Genomic DNA, 18,400 nt, shown 5'->3' on the forward strand with positions numbered 1-18,400 from the left:
TTGTCAAGATCCTTTAGAATTTTAATATTCTCCTCCAAGGACTTGCAATCCATCTTTCATCTGTAAGTTTGATAATTATATTTTCTGATTTATCATCCAAGTCATCTATAAATATTTCAAGAACACAAGGCTGAGAATTGATCTCTAAAGTATTAAATGGGGATTGTATATCTGTCTACTGGTATAACTGACCAGCTCATATTTTGCAATCTTTTTTACTAGACTACCATTATGGAATGTGGACTTTTAATTTTTAGAATTCTCATCAACATCCATGCTGGCTGTGCTATGCCCACCCTGGTTCCACAAATGCAACAAAACGTCATGATACCTCACAATGCGATGTGATGGAGTTTGACACCCATGCTGTAAGCCTTGTGCATAAATATTCCTTCTTCCCTTTTCCCTCCTAGTCTACTGATTTCAAATAAACCTTATTATATCAAAACAGAGACCTGTTAGTTGCATTTGTCCTTCCAGTCAAAACTGGAAATTGAATTCCAGTATTCTAACTCAATGGTTGACACTTGGGGGAAATAATGTCAAACTGGATTTTGCCTGCAGAAAGAATTCAGAGAGAAAATCCATAAAAGGAAATTCAGATCATGGGCAATCTTTATTTTGACATGCTATGAAAAGTAGAGGCAGTGGATTAAAAGCAAATATTAATATTCAACTTCAAATTATAAACTTGTTGTTTTTGCTGTTTTCCTTCTTTAGATTAATGGAAAATCTATAGTTAGGGTTATGGAAGCAAAACTTAATTTATTGTGTGATAACTAACACATCTATCGCAGACTATAGAGGCAGGATTGGCTGCTATGAACCTTGTAAGGTCAGCAGCTTTTTTTTTATAGTCAGCACACTTTTATAGCCTTTCTAATCAATAAGCTTCTGTGGCTCTGATGGTTTCAAGTCTTCCAACTGCTTGTCTTTTATTTTTTCACTGCATTGCAAAACAAAATCTAAAGCAGCATAACTTATTAGGAGAATCACAGCACTTTAATTCAATCCTTTATATAGGCCAGTGTCATAGAAAAAACGGGTCAGGTTTCCTGACTAAAATGGCTATATTGACAAGTGCTTTACTTTTATTACCATGGACCTCTCTTTTACTGTTTCTTTTCATGACTTCATTTTGTTAGAATATTTTTTTTTTTCCTGGAAAGTTCTGAAAGTTAACAATTCTTTGATGCTATAGTATTTCAGATTCCTGTCTTTGAAGCCAATGGAAAATACATAGACATGATTCTAAGCCTCTTGGCCTTAGAGCTGCAAAACTAGAATTGTGAGAAAAGAATAAACAAATTGAGTAACCAAGCTGAAAGAGGGAAGAGAGGTGACTGTCCACCAATTGCAGAGTGATCTGCTATCTCTTTGACTCAGAAGAGGAATGGAAACTGTCGAGAAAATATGTTAGAGTTTCTATTTAATTTATGAAAGAATAATTCCTTTGGAAACTGCTACTTGCTAATTCTCTTCTGAGCTTAGTCTCACTTGCTGATCTCTCCAGACCATAATTTGTACTTCAGGAGTACAGATGACTAAAAGTATGCAAATGTTAATTTCTCATAAGAACCCAAATAAAAGTAGCAATGTATCAGCCTCTTGAGGTAACCCAGATCAGGAAACAAAGTCCACCAGAAGACTAGATCTATATTTTATTGAGATAGGTTGTAATAACAGAATCTTGCAAATGTGACTATGTTTCTTCTCCCCTCCCTTTTCTATCCCAGTGAGTCAGGGATGACTAAGCCTGAGTGCCTTCTTAATACTATCTCTCTTCACAGGACTTAAGAAATGCTCCTCTCACTGGCTCTCCACATGATGTCAGTTCATGGGTGATTTAGAGAAAAGAAATACAAATTCTTATTGGATATTTTTTTCTCATTAGTCACATAGAAAGCAACACACCTCCATGTCCCAAGCATTGCACTCTTGCAGGCTTTTCTAGACCACTGTCATCACTATGTAATTCAACTTTCTTCAACTTGGCACCCTCCAGATGTGCAGCCAATATAAGTGAAGGATAATAGGTATAATCCATTCTGTCTAGAGACACATGGTGTTAATAAATTATATAGTTTACAATTGCTCTCTTTCTCTCCTTTAAATTACCAAGTGTGCCACTTTAGAAATGGGTAATAATTTGAAGCAGGGTTGCTTGATTATGCATGCACTCCTGCTTCACAGTTATATAAATTATTGCAAGTTAATATTAAGGCACACAGCCACTCATGCAATTTCCCTCACATATTTTGCTCAAGCTCTGAGCATGAGACCAGAGGCAGTCTATTAAACTGAATCTCCTATGCATACTCAGGCAATGTGGTCAGCATTCCCATAATTGGCTATTTTTATGTCAGATGATGCTTAACAGGTGTTACTAAACTAGTTTGCTATACTATTAGATGACTAATACTATTCAATTTCTTCCCCTTAGTCAAAGGTACCACTTTTGTCACCCTCACTATCTATCGGTTGCTGGTGCTATAGTAACTCTCCCCCCTCCCCTTTACTGAGTTCTCAGCTATCCTCTCTGAACAAGAAGATGGGGCTGGAATTTACTGTTATTTTTAAATGTGTGCTGAAAAGAAAATTGCTAAAGTTCTTTATATCTAAATACTTTCAGGCAGTATGACAGATTAAATATTTCCTTTCTATTATGGGCAGTTTTAGTTCCATATCTCTTCCCAAGTCTGCTGTAGCACATTCGATCTGCATTATTAAACCAGTTTAGGTTTATAAAGTCTATATTTCTGAATCTGCATAGAATTCTTCAAATGTTTTGCGTGTTTGGTCCTTTCAAATCTTAATGTCCAATAACTAGCATACCTAATCAAAACGTTTTGCCTTGTAGCTTAGCCTTGTTGCAAACTTATTTTCCCCAAAACTGAATTACCACCAAGGATGGTTCCTGATGCCTGCTCTAGAGCTAAGGTGGAAGAGACAGAATCACAAGGCCAGTGACCTTATCATCCATCCATCCAATTCCGCTTCCCAAGCTTCTGATTTCCTTCTTGCTTTAACAGATGAGAGGAGGCAGACTTCAAAGTGCAGAATAATGAGCTTCAAAAGTCAGTGTGGAAAGAGAAATCTGTCTGGAAGGTAAGCAGTTGATTGGAGGTATAGCTGTTTTCCCCCCCTTTTTTTACAGCAGCATTTGTTGCACACAAAACATATTGTAACCAAGCTCACACAGAAGGTATTTGGAAACGATTTCTAGATTTTACCATTACTACAGCAGCTGAGGTTTTACGTAACCAAACATATTGTACTTGCTGTCATGGGAAAGTTTCTTCCTGATATTCTCTGCCAGCTTGCTAGAATGTTATTCAGGGAGTTTTTATTCTACCAGGGGAAAAAAATCCATCCATAAATCCTGCTCCTTTAATCTGAAATTATACTACCCAAGAACATGCTTATCACCTCATTTATTGCTCAGATGATGACTTAAGCCTAAGAATGTGGATACCATAAAATATGCATTCAGGCAACGCAAGCCACAAATTGTGTTATAACTAGTTTTCAGCTCAGTCTCCCTGCTCTATGTATTCATGCACATCTGTATAAAGGTAAGTTCTCGTATGTTCTAAACCATCTTGCTTGAATTAATTACATGCAAACAAGTTAATTTCTCCAGGCATCCTTACTTTATATCCTCATCGTAGGCAAAGACAATGATAGCCCTGGCTCTGGGTGTATCTAGAAGCAGCTTGATAATTTTATCAAATTCGTAGGTCTTGTTTTTGCGATCCTGTGGGATTTTCAATGACTGGGCAATGCAGAGATCACCTGTTAACAGAAAAAAAAGAAGACAATATGCTAAAATCTGTAAATCAGGAAAAAAAATAAGAAAGAAAATTGGGAGAAAAAAGTAGTTAAAGATAGACTTAAAAAGAAAAGAATGAAAAACGGATTTTGGCCTAATTTGGTATATGGGATGTGGCTCTAAAATTTTACGTGCCTCTACAGGAAGATTTTTGGACTTTTATAGTTCAATCAATTGAGTGTGTCTGATTACTCCTCAGTTAGCTTAGAATTCATCAGAAACAAAAAGAAAACAGGAAACTAAAAAAAATAAACAAGTACAAATAATTGGACTTTAGCGTTTTCTGTACTCAGAATTAAGTTTTTATTACATTTCTCAGATTTTATCCCATCTGAGTCCTTGGTGGATGCCTCTCAAAATCTGAAAAAAAATATTCTAAGTATCTGACTGCATTTTATGTCTTCTATCCTTGGTTTTACCGACTGCTTGGATCCTCTCGTGGAAAGTCCACAGCATGGATTTGGTTCATTATATCCACCATCACAAAATAATAAAGAGGGGAGTCCAGGACCACTCAAGAGAACCTGATGTCTTCCATGTCAACGAAAAGCTCAGATATTGTTTCTAGGTGGTTTGTTTTCAAATCCCCTCTTGTGACAGATTATATATCCCAGCAAAATTAGGTCATTTTCCATCACAGGAAAATCAGTTGTCTACTCTACCTGGGATGGAGCTCCATGCTGAATGGTAACACTTAAACTATATCTCTTTAGAAACTTTTCCTGACATGGAATTACAAAATGAGAAGGTACTGTGCTTTCAAAGAAGAAAATACAGATTTTCATGAAAATCAAACTGACGTATAGTGCAAAGGAAACATTTTCAATATAAAATTCTGCTCTGCAATTACTGCCTCCAGGAAAGTTAACCCTTTGCATGCAATAACTAACATCCTTTGGAATGACAGATCTATTCCATACTTCCATACATCATTTCTACATCAGCCCAGCAAAGAGACTGAGAAGGAATGAATTTTAAAAAGAGAGGATAAAATTTTCATATATCCATAGATATAGATTTAGAAAATATTACACATATTTTCCTAGAATGTAATAAGCATTAACAGAGTGAAAAATGTTGTATTCTATCAGTATGCTCAACAAAAATTTGTGGAACTTTAGCTCCTTGTTTTGCTTTGCTTCTCTTTCATCTAGACTCAGACTGAAAAGTCTTTGAAACAGTTGGCTGTTCCCAGAGTACCCTGCAAATAAAGAAGCCAGTCCCTTGATAAGAAATGTACCGACTCCATTTCCCACCTTTGCAAATTGTTCTGAAGAAAAATAGCATGCTAGTGGAATACTGCATTATTTTTTAAAGAAAAGCTTTTTGAACATAGAATCTAACTACAGTACTTTATTTAGTGCAAGGGAACAGGTGCTCAAAAACATATCACAGTAGTATTTATAATCTTATTTTTATTAATTTTGTGTTTATTATTTTAAACCACAAACTAGTATGAATTCTTATTAATTTCATGTGTTCAACCAGTAAAATCCTGTTTCCAGACCCAACTTGTTGGCTTTTATTGAGGCAATCACAACCCTCAGGGCTAACTATCTCAAGACATTCCTTTGAACAGAAGAGCACTTTCCTCTGAAAAAAGCCTTTATCTGAGGTTTTCTTCTAAGCTAGAAACCTCAAATGACAAGCCTTCCATTGTTTACTTGGAGACACTTGAGCCCCAATGAGGGTTCAGGGTCAATCACCTTCCTACTGATGGGACCTCACTACAATGTTTACTTCCCATTTCCATGACTCTCCCTACTTCCATTGTTTGTACTGTTTCTGGTTGTTGTTTTTTAAATTCAGACTAGTTTCTTTGTTTTGCTTGCTACAAACAGAACCAGAAACAGAAATTTTGAGAGTGCAGACTGGAGAATGATTTCTGTGTTGATTTATGGCTGAGATGGTGGAAATGCAGGTTAACTCAGGCTGTCTGCACAGTGGCTTTAGTATATTAAATTGGTGGATATTCTGAGAATGCCTCTAGGAGTTTGAGGGTGTTCACAGAGGGATATGGAGAAGCTCTAAAAATGGGTGGGACAAAATCATCTATGCCCTTCTGAGAAGAGTGGCATTAAATTAACATAAATGCAAAATAAGTGATTAATCACCCCTGAAACTACTTTTAGAAATCTTCAATATATTAATCTAATATTGGGTGATATAGCATTTGATGCATCTGTGTATACTGTAAAGGCAACATTCTGCCAGAGTTACGTATTTTTTTAAAAAAAAATCCAATAATTTATTCTGAGCAAAGTCTCTGTTTGTTGAAGTTTCTAAATGTCATCATTTCTACCTAACAATACATTGGATTTTATTCTAATGACTTGCCTGTCACAACCAGGAAACATTTGGACTGTAACATAAGGCATATTAATAACACTACAAAGATCTAAGATAACTGTGACACTTTCCTGTTGAGACTCTGCTCAACTTATGGTGTTAAAGCATCAGAGTGATCCATAAAAAAGAGAGGAGGGAGTATAGTAAAATCTATTTCCCCAAACAATATTGTGAAAATTGCCCAATTTTATAGTTACTACTTTCCCCTGTGGCTCAAGTCTCTTTGGCAGACAGATCCAATTGCTTCTGAATTGGCCTAGTCATTTATATTCCCAGCACTCTCTCTCCCTGGCTATACTTACAGGTATCAGAGACACAAAAACATTTAACCTGAAATGTCCCAGAACGGGCAACCAAAGCATCAAAATGAAGCAAGATGCCCTTTATCCTGGCAAAACGTGGTATTCTTGAGGGCTTTAGAATAGAACAATGCCATTATCAAACAGTAACTGTAGAACACCATCAGTGTGGAGTGCACATCACAAAATGTCCGATGGCTTATAAAAAGTAGTGGCACAAGAGAAGAAGGAGAAGGACAAGAGGAGGAGAAAGGAAGGTGGGGGAGAAGAAAGCATATATCAGCTGGTGGTTGCCTTTGATTCAAATAAATTAGAGGCAGGAACAGAAAGGAACAGAACTCTGTTTAATAGAGGAAAATGCAAAGGGGAAAAAAGAAAAGAAAATCACAGTCTTATTCACAGGCATGAGACATCTGTCTCAAGAATAGTACATGTGAAAATAATCTTGGATGTATATTTAAAAATGAACTCACAGAAATGATATAGCTACCAAAAAAAAAAGCAAACGGGATATTTGGTTGATGGAAAAAGCAGAGTTTCTAATTTAAAGAAAGTAATAAGTTCAGATGTAATCTGTATTGCTCAGAATTCACCTGAAGAACACAGCCAGTTTGGGGCACTGCATTTTTAAAAGATTCAGAGAAACTGGAACAGGTATAAAGAAAGCTGATGAGAATAATGAGGAGATTAGGAATGGAGTTCAATTGGGAATGTTTGAGGTAACTGGTGTGTTCTATCTTGAAGATTAACTGGCTAAGGGGTGGAGATGTTAGAGCTCCTCAGGAAGAAGTCACTGAATTAATGCTCTAATATAAGAGTACATGGCATGGACTAAGGGGAGTCAAATTCCAATTAAATGCTACAGGAGCACTTCCAATGGTAAAAACAGTTTGGCACGGTACCATATCACTAAGTAAGATGATAAGTTCCCCTTCAAATCTAGGCTGGACAACCATTTGTCAAGGAACCTTTAATCTGGATTCCTACAGTAAATCTCCACAGAAACTACTGATCTGTTTTCCTTCTGTTTTTTTTTTTATATATATTTTTGATGCCCACAAAATCACACAAAATTGTGCCCACTGTCTGAAAAGGTTCTTGACCATAATTTACACTATAATGAAACTGTCGAGTTAGTTACTGTATGTTCAAGAGTACCTGACTTAAGCGATATAGACCAAAGAAATAAGATTGGATGGGGACATGTTTACCATGATTTTCTTTTCTAGGCACTTTTAAGTGTATTGCTGATGCACAATTATTCTCCTCAAATCTTTTGTTTCCATATCATCTGATGAAGTAAACTTAATGTGCTACTTTGTTATTGCTATATTTTCTATATTATGTATTAAGTTAGTAACACAGTCAGTTGTATTCACTGATATATGATTGATAGAAGAGGAAACAACTGCTCTCTTTTTTCATAAAATGATGAACTCAGTTTATAGTTTTTGTTGTGAGAGAATTGCTTATTTTAAATTAGGAATAACAAGATTGGAGACTGATGCAACCAAGTATGTTTTACTGGAATGCACAGCTGACAGTGAACACTGGGTTCCCCACCAAACAACTGTAGAAGAGCCCCAAGGTTACAGGTTATATACATTTAGTTTGTTACATTACATAGGGAAGTTTTTTTTAATTTCAACTTCCCTCCGCCCTGTGCGTTCCCACAGAGAGGGCCTCCTCAGGGTGCCACTGGTCAGAGAATGTCGTCTGGTGGCCCCCAGGGGGAGGGCCTTCTCTGTGGGCGCCCCGGATTTATGGAATCAGTTGCCGGTTGAGCTCCGGACGGCGCCCGATCTGCGCTCCTTCCGACGCGATCTGAAGACCTTTCTATTTGAACAAGCCGGCCTGGCCTGATGGGGGATGTGTTGGGGTTTTTTATTGTGGTTTTATATTATTATTTATTGTTTTAGCTCAGGCCCTGTATTTAATTCTCTTTTAATTTTTGTACTTTGTATTTTATATGTGCCCTGTTCACCGCCCTGAGTCCTTCGGGAGTAGGGCGGTATACAAATATAATAAACTTAAACTTAAACTTAAACTTAATTGTAAATCTTAGTATGACTTCTACACGAGAACACCTTTAATTAAAAGAAAATAGGATGATTTTACAATGGCAACTCTGCATTCCTTCATACTATCAAGATTCTATACTGCTAGATATTATAATTTAATTCAATAAATATTAGGCTTTGTTGTATCCATATACTGCCTCCTTTCATACAATTCTGTTCACACTCTAAAATGGATAGCAATCTGTTTTGTATCCATTCAAGGAACACAACTCATGGCTTTTCTTTCTGTATATGATTTTACTACCGTTAAATGGTTTAACTGGTTTGAGACATATACAAACCTTTTCTAAGGAGTGAATAAAAATTTTTACCACAGTAAATGAAGTAAACACAAAAGAAACCTCTGCATATTGTATACCACCCAGAACCATATAGTTTGAGTTGGGCAGCCATGTAAATCTATATGTACAATGATTTTCTAAGTACCATCCAATATTCTTTGGTATGGCACCCAGTGTCCCAACAGTCATTGGAGCACTGAAGTACCTGGAGACAGCAGAATAGAAGAGAAAGAGCTGGAGAAAAATCACAAAATATAAAGACCTGCAGATAGAAGTAGAATGACTTTGCTTCCCCCTGGAGGGGAAGCAAAGATGGCACCAATAATAACACATGCCCTGAGTGCAATCCCAAAATGTCTGGAGCACCACTTGAACACCATTGGCATTGAAAACCATCCTCAGTCAATTACAAAAGCAGCTTTATTTGAAATGGCTTGCATTTAATACCTTTAACAGCATCAAATAACATCATCCCGTGTAACTCCCGTGTAACACCTCTTCTCCGTGAGCTGCATTGGCTTCCAGTTGCCCTCCGGGTGAGATTCAAGGTGCTGGTAATGACCTATAAAGCTCTAAATGGCTTGGGTCTGGATTACCTAAGGGAACACCTGCTGCCGGCATCAACTTCCCATCGTCCTGTGCGCTCCCACAGGGAGGGCCTTCTCAGGGTGCCGGCGGTTAAGGAGTGCCAGCGGGTGATCCCCAGGGGGAGGGCATTCTCTGTGGGCACGCCTGCCCTTTGGAATGATTTACCAGTGGAACTTCGGACCGCCCCCGATCTGCGTTCATTTCGCCGGGATCTGAAAACCTGGTTTTTTTATCTATCAGGCCTGGACTGAAGGGGTTTTAGCTTTTAATATTGTTTTAATTGTTGGGCTTAAGTAATTTAATCTATTTTAATTTATACTATTTTTATATTGTATTTTATGCTGCCCTGTAAACCGCCCTGAGTCCTTCGGGAATAGGGTGGTATAAAAATTTAATTAAATAAATAAATAAATAAATCTGCCTATCTCAAGTCCTTGTGAAGGACTCAGTAGGTAGACAAAAATGGCAAATACAGTCTAAAAACCTGGCTGATTTTGTGACCAACCATAATAATAACTTATATGCTACCCATCTCCCAGAAATGTCTTCATTTCCCATACTATTTCAAAAAATTTCAAAAGCATTTGAGCCAATTTCTGTGGTCCCCAACATTCTTAGGAACTGAAAATCCTGTCCCTCTTCTTCCACTGACCTATGCTTCTTCTATAGCAGAATCTTCTATTAATAGAAGATACAACCCATGAAATATACTTGCTATATATAATTTCCATCCTCCCATGCAATCCTTTCTCCCAAACAAGGCAATTTGCTTTCTATTTCAAGTTAAATGTTCTGTAGGATCAAACATCATCACTTTTTAATCCTTACGTAGAATAAAAACGTATTTGCTTTATTTGGAAACTTTTTCTTGCAAGGATACATTTGACTGTAAATGGAATCCTAACCCACTCATCATCATCATCATCATCATCATCATCATCATCATCATTATCATCATCATCAAGTTGGAAGGGACCTTGGAGGTCATCTAGTCCAACCCCCTGCTCAGGCAGGAAACCCTATACCATTTCAGGCAAATGGCTGTCCAGTCTCCTCTTAAAAACTTCCAGTGTTGGAGCATTCATCACTTCTGCAGGCAGGTTGTTCCACTGGTTAATTGTTCTAACTGTCAGGAAGTTTCTTCTTAGTTCTAGGTTGCTTCTCTCCTTGACTAGTTTCCCTTCATTGTTTCTTGTCCTGCCTTTAGGTGCTTTGGATAATAGCTTGACTTCCTCTTCTTTGTGGCAGCCCCTGAGATATTGGAAGTCCCCCCTCATCCTTCTCTTCATTAAACTAGACATACCCAATTCCAGCAACTGTTCCTTATATGTTTTAGCCTCCAGTCCTCTAATCATCTTTGTTGCTCTTCTTTGTACTCTTTCTAGAGTCTTAACATCTTTGTTACATCGTGGTGACCAAAACTGGATGCAGAGATACCTGAAAAGGGGTAATTTAGATTATTGAGTCCAACAGTTCAAGGAAGAGCTCTGTAGCTAATTTTCTGGCTAGCAAAAGATATGTCTTTAAATAAAAAATGCTAATTTTAAAAATTCTATGTAGCACTTTATGGAAGTAAAGGTTGAACGTTAAAGAATCAGAATAGAAAGAATATTGATATTTTAGAATTTTGATGTTGAAGAAGACTCTTGAGAATACTATGGACAGCCAAGAGGACAAACAAATGGATCATCAAAAAAAAATCAACCCAAAGTTCTCACTCAAAGCACAAATTATCCTACTTTGGATACATTATGTGAAAGTGTAGCTTTGTGGAGAATATCTCTGAAGAAGCAGCTCTTTGAAGAAGAAGATTACTAGATAGATGGACTCTGTGGCAACAAGTGCATTGTTGGAATATCTGAAGGATTATGTTAGGGACAGATTATCACAAATAATATCTATGTAGTTGTTAAGAGTTGACACGAACTTGATAGTACATAATGAATGGATGGATGGATGGATGGATGGATGGATGGATGGACGAACGAACGAATGAATGAATGAATGAATCAATCAATCAATCAATCAGAAAATATTTTATCAGACACTTTTGATTTTTATTTTTTTTTTTGCTACCATGGACTAAGTTGGCTGTTCTACAACAATGTTTACTCAGCATAGTAATCCAATTTAAAGAATCCACAGATTTTGTTTCAGGATATCCAGTGAGGTGCTCACCTCTCAGGGAAATTGATCCTATGGTTGAACTATCCTTTCAGCCTTTCTGAAACTTAATCTATTATTCTGTGCCCTGAAAAAAGAGAGTTTTGTGTGGTATGCTTTTAAGTACTTAAAAAGGACTACCATATCTTTTCTCAGTTGTTTTTCTCAAAGGCAAATGTACTCATTGTTCTTTGGAGGGCCCAGATTCTATTCCTCTAATGAACTTTTGGTGCTTTTCTCTGCATCTATTCCAGTCTCAAATAATTCTTCCCAAAGTCTGATTTGGGAAGGGTGCTCAAAGTGAAATCTGACCAAAACAAAATAAAATGAAAATGATTATTTTCCAACATTTAGAAATTAAGACTTCTCTTGATACACATTAATTTGCAGTTGCATTTTTGCAGCTATATTACTCACCAGATTAATATTCAGTTCATATCAACTACTATTCTATATACTGTAAAAAAACAAGTATTATTACTTTGTCAGGTAGCCTCACTTATTATCTCCCAAATCATTTAGATTAATTATTCCTAATTGAAGAATTTAGAAAGATTGAAACACAGGACAGAAAAAAAACCTTACTGAACAATGAAATGAAAGAGGGAGAGAAAAACTGTTTATCCTTAATTTGCCATAACAGTGCTATATTTCTAGCATGGGAAGATATATGAGATAACATTGCACTGCAATGACTGTAGCAAAATATGAGTTTTTATTACAGTTTCATAATAGATATAAATATAATGTGCATTTCAAGCATAATTTATTTTCATACAAAATATCTATGCAGAATGAGAATTAAGATTCCTTTGGAATTTGCTCATACAGTTTTATTTTAAATGTACCTCTGTTTACTGATTGGCTGATTTGTCTGTGTTTATTCCCCCAGTTCTAAAACAAAATTAAACAGAAGCATAGTGTGTAAATTGGCAAAGAAACTAAAAATGTCTAGCACAGATGAGTTAATTAAGAACTTTATTCTATTAAAGTTGTCACTGTAATTCTGGTGCATTTTTAATGTGGTTCCCTAGTGCATTTTATCACCTCAAAGACTTGCTTTTATTATGACAGTTAAATCAAGCTTCCTTAATATACCAAAATCAAGGCAGCCACTGGAAGACTAAATTGAATGCTAAGAATGGTGTAAATGATAATTATCGAAGTGATGAAAAAGATAGAATAGCTTTTCTTGATGTGTTGATTCTGATCTAAAAATAGACTTTACCAAACCTCTTAACTTGTCAACTATGATCATGAATGTTCCATCTATATTTAATGATGGGATCCTTGTTCTAAAGTTTGTAGTGGCATTTTGTTGAATGTCTCCTATAGGGGGAAGGAGTTTTAAAGAAGCGGACTAGGCCGCGGCATGCCAACAACCAGTCCGCACAAACAAGCAAAGCCCCATCTGCAGGATGCATGCAACACACAAAACCACGCCCCCTCTGGTTCATGGAAAAAGCTCAAAAGAGTCTTTGGTGCTCAAAAGGTTGGGGACTTCTGTTCTAAAGGACTGGCATAAGCATAGTAAGACTCTCCAAAAAGCTATGGGACTGAGAATTGGGTTTCATTAGGACTCCTTTGCAATAAAGGACTATCTCAACTCCCCCATGATTACTTTGGAACAAATTCTATAGTAGAAACAGTGGAAATTCATTAAATGTTGTTTGCTTTCCCCTCTTGCCCCCTGGTGTATTAAAGCTGAGTTGTTCCCTACATGAGTAAGCTCATAAGGTGGGCACATTCCCTGGTACAGTAGTTTGACATCATTCTTGTATGTTTTCCCTGAGCTCCACTGGAGCTTTGTCCTGTCCAATCCATTTTCACAGTCTACTAGATTATCCTTATGCATAGAACCCAGGAAAATATCTGATTCTTCATGTTTGTGCAGTTTTATTTTCTCTTCAAAGAAATGCATATCTTAACATTCTAGTGTAAGTTAGAATATAACATTGAGAAGAGGATAACATTAGAAAGTACAGTAACTAGTTGAAAGATGACATAGCCTATGCACTCTCTAATACAGTGGTTCTCAACCTGTTGTCCCCGAGCCCCCGAGGGGGCCACAATGTCATAACAGGGGCTCTTCAAAGCCTTGAAGAAGTGTTATGATTTAAATCTTGAGTTAAGCCTTAAGGGGGGGGGCATGACCATGATCCATGGCCACAGAAGTTATTTAAAGGGATCTGTGGTGAAGAAAAGGTTGAAAACCACTGCTCTAATGCATTATTGTGTTTGTAGCACCATCCCAATTACTTCACAATCATCACTTCACTAAACATGATTTATGTTGCTGTACCCAATGAAATTAGGGAACTAGAGGCTAAAACATATGAAGAATGGTTGCTGGAATTGGGTATGTCTACTTTAATGAAGAGAAGGTCTAGGGGTGACATGATAGCAGTGTTCCAATATCTAAGGGGTTGCCACAAAGAAGAAGGAGTCAAGCTATTCTCCAAAGCATCTGAAGAAAGGAGAAGAAGCAATGGATGGAAACTAATCAAGGAGAGAAGCAACTTAGAACTAATTTTCTTGACAGAACAATTAATCAGTGGAACAACTTGCCTCCAGAAGTTGTGGGTGGTCAAACCCTGGAGAGGGGGAGTTAAGATGAGATTGGACAACCATTTGTCTGAAATGGTATAGGTTTTTCTGCCTTCTAGTAGGGGGTTGGACTAGAAGACCTCTAAGGTCCCTCCCATCTATGTTATTCTGTTATTCTGAAATGCTTGCTCACATATCCAATCATATACTTATTCTAATTTACCCAACTCTTTAGAGACGATTGTCATTTTTACTGTAGATTTGCTTTTGCTGTTCCATTCCTATGGTAAACCATCTGTACTTCATCGGAAGGATGTGTCTGATTTCCATTACTAAAGGATTCTGTAGGGAAAAGCCACAGATGGGAATGTGATTATTTTGCAAATAGCTAATCAGGAAGTGACTCCCATGGGTGGAGAATGAATGCTTACAGGTATAGGGCATGGGTTATATGATTAAAAGGGTGTGATTAAACCGTAGCAATCAAAATAAAACCATATATTGTTGTAAAAGATTGAGTATGAAAAAAATGTTAAAAAAGAAAAAAAAAGAATAAAGAATCAGTTTCCTTCTCAGTTGCCTTTGAGAGAAATTCACTGTATAATCAAGGGAGTAGACAGAGGTCAGCCTATTCTTCCTGTGTTTGATTAGCAGTCATTACTTGGAATTATTGGTTGCAACCAACTCCTGAACAATACTTTCCCATGCTGATTTGGTCTGTTGCCCAAAGCAATTTCTGGTGATCTCTGCATGCTAGGAGAATGTTATGCTCTGTGACATTGTTGTATTTTTCTGAACTGATTGTTGGAATGCCACGCTGTAATTATGAGATTGTTCAGAGCTTTGCTTTCAGTCAAATATTTTCCCCAGTCCTAGTGCTAGCTTTTTTCCAAGTTGTATCAATCAATCGATCAATCAATCACTCAGGTCTTTATTATGGTCATGGACCAGCATAAGGAGGGTGGGCTACAGTTAATTACAAGGTATAAAAGTATAAAAATTATAAAATGCTAGAAGATGTATTAAAATAGAATATATGAAAAAGAGTCTAAAAGAATCTCAAAGGGAGGATGGGAGCATTAGATCACTGTAGGAGGAACATGAAGGTTACTGTGTGGAAGGCTGTATCTATCAAATTACAGAACATTTTAGTTTGGCAAACAAGATGCTCATTAAGACAATTTTATAGCACAGGTCATCATCTGATAAATTTTAAGTGCTGCAGCACAGGACCTGACAACACTGTATATTGTAGAAGGGTTGATATCTTAAAACAGCAAGGAGGTGTAGAATTGCCCTGTGCACCCTAGGTATTTGTGCAGTATTGGTGAAATGAGGCTAGAACAGATGTCTCTGTAATACAGGCACTAGAGAAAAATATACTCTGTTGTTTCTGTGTGTCCAAAGTTACAGGGACATTGTCTCCATGGGTGTTCTGTACCAGCCTGCTACCGGCCCTGCAGAAAAGGCAGGGACAACCCCTTTTACAAGAAGGCAAGAGGCTGGAATTAAGCCTGCCAAATTTATTGATACAAAAACAAACAAGACACGAACCAAGAAACAGGAGCCTTCAGCAAACCAGCCCTCCCACGCATTCCCCTTTTATACAGTTTAGGGCGTGGCTTCTCTCTGCCTCCTTCCGAGGTGCCCCATTGCCTTCCTCTGTTTACTCCTGATTGACTGCCTCCTGCGTCGGGCATCCTTGAACAGGGCCAGCTGTGGGTCATCTTCATCCACGCTGTCAGGCTCACACAGCTGGGTCTCCGTCGTGACCAGGTGGGAGGGGCCTGGCTGAGGGCTCTCATCAGCAAGCTCTTCAACACCCCCCTCCTCCTCCTCTGAGTCGTCCAACCCAACTGCCGAACCCACAGGCTGACCCTGAATCACAACAATGGGTAAGAAATCTTCCTGTATTGGCCTTCAAGGATTGCCGAAGGGAGGGCATGACATCATGTCAGAGTAAAGACCCTCTGGGGTTCAGGTACTTCAAGTTTAATTAAGTATGCCATAAGGGAGGCAGAGTATCTGTTGGGTTCACTGGCATGAAGGTTGGGGTCCTAGGTAGACTCAATTGACTCTCTGTGCCTGCTACACATTGTACAATACGTTCTTTGGCCTCATTTACCCCATGCCCAGTAGAAGACCTGGAAAGAAGACCAAGAATGAGATTTTGGTTGCCTTCAGCTTTTCCCATATGGATTAGAAATTATTACTCAAAATTGATTAGGCATGACCAAGTGGAGAGAAAAATGATAGTCTGAGCCAGTAATTGAGGATAGTCACCGACACTCTAGCTTATACTTTCATAATGTCTGTTTCTAGGCTCAGAGAAGCATTGGAAATATACCTGAAGCTTGAGGGGGTGATCTTAGAAAATTAGATTGTAAAAATTCTAATGAAGCAAAACTGGAGGAGGGGCTATAGACTTGGCTTTGAATAATTTGAGTGCTGCAGATATATATTGGCCACCTCTTGTCTTGAGAAATTTAAGATGGTAGATGAGCTCCTCTGAGCATTTTCAGCAACATAGTCCGCATAGGTTTTCCTACTGCTGCAAAATGAAGGACAACCCCCAGGTAAGAGCCATGGTTGTGCAGTGCTTAGAATGCAGTATTGCAGGATAATTCTGCCAACTGCCAGAAGTTTGATTCTCAACAGCTCAAGGTTGACTCAGCCTTCCATCTTTCTGAGGTTGGTAAAAGTGAGGACCCAGATTGTAAACTGCTTAGAGAGGGCTGTAAGATACTATGAAGCAGTATATAAGTCTAAGTACTATTGCTATTGCTATTTGAAACAAGAGGCAGGCTCATTCCCATGACCATCTATCCTTCAGGAGTGGTTCCTAGGCATTTTGACAACTGCTTTGATTTTTTTTTTCTTTTTTTTTGGTTCTATCTGATCTTCCTTGCAAAATTGTATTAGTGCTTTCCAGGTTATAAGCACAAAGGATTATTGTTAATGGTGAGCTTTGATATTTTTTCCTGATTATTTTCAAACAATAAATAACCAATGAGTTTGCATCCCTTCAGGCAAGCAAAATTCAATCAGCCAAAAAAGGGGGGGCGAGAAGAGGAGAGAGAGAGAGAGAGGGAGAAGGAGGGAAGGAGAGAGAGAGAGGGAGGGAGGGAGGGAGGGAGGGAGGGAGGGAGGGAGAGAACATAATTACAAAGCAGCAGGCTGCCTTTCTACATTGTACAGAAAACCAGCTGCAATGTTTCCTAAAGACTTTAGAGCACAGCATGGATTTGAATGTATAAAACAGCAGATACAACCATGGAAGGAGAGGATTTTATTGCCTAGGAAGGCTGTTGACCCCTAATTTACACTGTAATGAAAGTGTCAAAGTAGTTATGTTCAAGAGTACCTGACTTAGCCAAAGTCCTTCAATGTGAATTGTTCCTGTTTAGAATTTGGTTTAATACTTGTTAGCTACGTGTTTTATTCTAATTTCTGTAATTGCAGATATTTATTGATCATTACTACCAGTATATCCATATCAGTGGATGTTATTTGCATTGATAATTATTCCTAGTTAAATGCAGAGAAAGTAAATGCATGAATGAAGATTTATTAGAAAATAATAAGAGGGGGGAAACGAAAAAGTGGATGTTTGTAAAGTTTCATACAAAGCACCTATAGATAAATGAGGTCAACGAGAAATATGAAAAAAGTGTAACAGGAACAGCAAAATCTCCAAAAGAATGGAGATTAGAAGCTAAAGAATTTGCTGAAACCTATAAAAGGTTAACAGTATAAGTAGCAGCTGGATGAGTCCTAGCCTAGGAAAGATTTATGCTGATCAATATGAGAAAAAGTTTGGACTTCTGTAGAAATCCAGCAGGCTCAAATAGCTCTCTATTGCCATTTAAGTAATTCTATGTGAGTAGGAAACTTTTACAAAATATTAATATTTTTAATAATAACATTGAATTGCATTAAAGTTAGATGCATACTTCATTCTTTGATCATTCAATATCTCCAATTAACAATTCTGCAGTGCAGGAGAGATCACTTTGCCTGGTAAAAGGAATAAATTCAAATAAACAGATTTCGGTCTTAATTTTGTGCGTATTAATTGTGAATAGATTGTATACTTTCCAAAATATCCCATTCTCTATTCCTTCTTTCTTTTGCTATCCCCGATACCTTTCTCCTAGCAACCTAGCCTCATACTTGGCTCCCACAATATTCTGTAGGTTTAGATATTTATTTTTATAGATCCCCAATAACTAGTGTTTTTGCTTTTACTCTTCATGGGCT

General features: G+C 37.5%; 1 protein-coding gene across 2 annotated transcripts in view; it reads right to left on the reverse strand.

Moving 5' to 3' along the window:
- The window catches only part of GRM7 (glutamate metabotropic receptor 7), a gene marked incomplete at both ends in the record, with an annotated part of 531,934 nt that overhangs the window by 272,916 nt on the left and 240,618 nt on the right, over positions 1–18,400 (reverse strand). For both annotated transcript variants that reach the window (XM_081320747.1, XM_081320746.1), the window contains one exon: positions 3,654–3,795. In XM_081320747.1, coding sequence (XP_081176873.1) covers positions 3,654–3,795 — 142 coding nt within the window. The remainder of the gene's footprint in view (positions 1–3,653; positions 3,796–18,400) is intronic.

This window comes from Vipera berus (assembly GCF_964194415.1).
Source record: "Vipera berus genome assembly, chromosome: 2".
NCBI lineage: Eukaryota > Metazoa > Chordata > Lepidosauria > Squamata > Viperidae > Vipera > Vipera berus.